The sequence below is a fragment of the Telopea speciosissima genome, chromosome 4 (assembly GCF_018873765.1).
Source record: "Telopea speciosissima isolate NSW1024214 ecotype Mountain lineage chromosome 4, Tspe_v1, whole genome shotgun sequence".
Lineage (NCBI taxonomy): Eukaryota > Viridiplantae > Streptophyta > Magnoliopsida > Proteales > Proteaceae > Telopea > Telopea speciosissima.
In genome coordinates, this window is record NC_057919.1 from 57814901 (window position 1) to 57817544 (window position 2644).

Consider the following 2644-nt stretch of genomic DNA (forward strand, 5'->3'; position numbering starts at 1 on the left):
AATTCTTTAGAACATGTAACCCATTACCCTTAAAAGCTCGACCTCTATTTTAACCCTCCCAATTACTCACTCCTTTATACTTAGTTCCTGTAAGAAACTCACTTGTGCTCTGTAATGGCACCTCATATATTTTCAATGCCCTTCAAATTCCATTGCAGTGCCTGATTTTGAGTTCTCTTCCCTTCTGTTTCTCTGTAATAGAAGTTGATATTTTATGTGTTATTCCTTAGATTGAATTACAATTGTGAGTGTATAAATAGGTGAATGAATCCTCATGTTGGAAACTCAATCACCTATAATACACATACCATAAAAAGAAGATTACAATACTATATATGAGAGATTGAGGAAGATAATATAGAGATCATGGACTATCAAGGGATTGCATGCTTGATGCTCAAGCAATGGCAAACATAGAAAGAAATCGGATATGGTGTGATATGGTCTGATACACCCCCTCAAGATGAAGATTTGAGCGAACAAATCTTCAGCTTATCCCGAAGAAACGAGAATCTGGCCGTACTGAGCCCTTTGGTCATAATGTCGGCAATTTGATCTTTGGTAGAAATAAACCGGACTTGAAGGTCACGTTTGACAACTTTGTCACGAACAAAGTGAAAATCAATTTCCACGTGCTTGGTACGGGCGTAAAAAACTGAATTTTCCGAGAGATACGTGGCGCCGATGTTGTCACACCATAACACAGGGGCCAAAGAAGTAGAGAGGCCAAGTTCACCAAATAGAGAGTGGAGCCAGGTGAGCTCAGCACAGGCGTCAGCAAGGGCCTTGTACTCGGACTCAGAGGAGGACCGGGCAACAGTCTTTTGTTTCTTGGAAGCCCAAGAAATCAAATTATTTCCCATATAGATGGCATATCCACCAGTGGATTTATGATTGTCACGATCACCAGCTCAATCGACATCAGAGAAAGCTTGGAGATCTTGAGATGAGCACTGGGTGATATGGAGCCCATAATCAACAGTGTGTTTGAGGTAGCATAAAATCCGCTTTACCATGGTCCAATGGTCTTCTATAGGGTTATGCATGTATTGGCAGGCATGATTCACAGAGAAAGCTACATCTGGACAAGTGAGAGTAATATACTGTAATGCACCAACTATCGACCGGTACTTAGTTGGATTAGAGTAAGGTACACCCCCTGCAGCAGATGTTTTAAAAGTAGTGGTCATAGGTGTAAGAACCGGTTTGCAATCCGACATGCCAGCCCGTTGGAGAAGATCAGCAATGTAGCGGGACTGAGATAAAGTAAGGCCATCAGAGTTGTAAGTTGCCTCAATCCCTAAAAAGAAATTTAAGCGGCCCAGATCTTTGATCGAAAACTCAGAAACAAGCTGTTGTAGTAGCGTATCAATATGCATGGGCTGATTACCAGTAACAAGGATGTCATCGACATACATACGAACATAAGAGGTCATGGGACCTTGTGTGTAAATGAACAGTGATGGATCCATTTGGGAAGACCGAAAACCAAACTGAATCAAGAACTGGGACAGCCAACTGAACCAGGCACGAGGGGCCTGTTTGAGGCCATATAAAGATTTGTGCAACCTGCATACATGAGTTGGCTAATTAGCATCTTTGAACCCTTGAGGTTGAGTCATATACACCTCCTCACTAAGTACACCATGTAAAAAGGCATTTTGGACATCAAGTTGTCGAATACCCCATCCATTGCATATAGCCAAAGTTAGCACTGTGTGGATAGTTATAGGCTTGACAACAGGGCTAAAGGTCTCATCATAATCTAAGCCCTGTGGTTGATGAAACCCCTTGGCCACAAGTCTCGCCTTGTATCACTCGATAGTCCCATAGGCCTTGCGATTGATCCTGTACACCCACTTACAACCAACCAAATTTGCATTAGTAGGGGGAGACACTAATGACCAAGTGCCATTTCTGAGCAAAGCCACAAACTCATCAGACATGGCCTGGCGCCATTGAGAATCCTTCACAGCCTGAGTGTAACAGGTAGGTTCTAAAGGAGGAGAAGGGTCATAAGTAATTTGGGTAAGATTGTCATAAAGTGCTATGGAGGGGCCATCATAAAGCTCACGTAGAAGGCATGTGTGATGTGGGGGAGGCGATGGAGGGGTTGAGGATGGGGAGAGTTGCGGACTAGGGGAGGGGGATATGGGATCAACACCAGGTATGGGGGATTGGGGTAAGGGGGTCTGTGGCGAGTTAGGGGTTGGGGTTTGGACTATGGGTAATGGCGGATCGGGTAAGGTGGTTAATGGTAGGGAAGCCCATGGTGGTGAGGGGGATGAGGGAGGGGGAGGGGATTAGTTTTCACGAAATGGAAATCTAAGCTCATTAAATCGGACATGGCGAGCAATATAAATGCGACAGAACTCAAGATGCATGCAACGATAGCCGTGGTGATGAGAACTGTACCCAAGGAAATCACATGGAGTAGATCGGGGATCAATTTTATGATTATTGTAAGGGTGAAGAAAAGGAAAACAGAGGCACCCAAAAACTTTCAGAAAGCTATAATCAGGTGGGTGAGATGTAATTAGATGGCAGGGGGAAAGGTTCCAAAGGGTGGGAGTGGGCATTCGATTGATTAGGTATACTGCCGTTTCAAAAGCATAACTCCAATAAGATTGAGGGACCGAGGCAT

The 2644-nt window shown here is 44.1% G+C and overlaps 1 protein-coding gene across 1 annotated transcript; it reads right to left on the minus strand.

Moving 5' to 3' along the window:
- Nucleotides 1–911: 911 nt before the first annotated feature.
- Nucleotides 912–1436, minus strand: LOC122659452 (uncharacterized mitochondrial protein AtMg00810-like). The gene has a single exon (XM_043854562.1). The coding sequence runs from the start codon at nucleotides 1434–1436 to the stop codon at nucleotides 912–914; it is 525 nt and encodes a 174-aa protein (XP_043710497.1).
- Between the last annotated feature and the right edge of the window lie 1208 nt (nucleotides 1437–2644).

Excerpts from the sequence above, each read along its gene's own strand:
- LOC122659452 (XM_043854562.1), bottom strand. The coding sequence starts at position 1,436 with ATGACCTCTTATGTTCGTATGTATGTCGATGACATCCTTGTTACTGGT.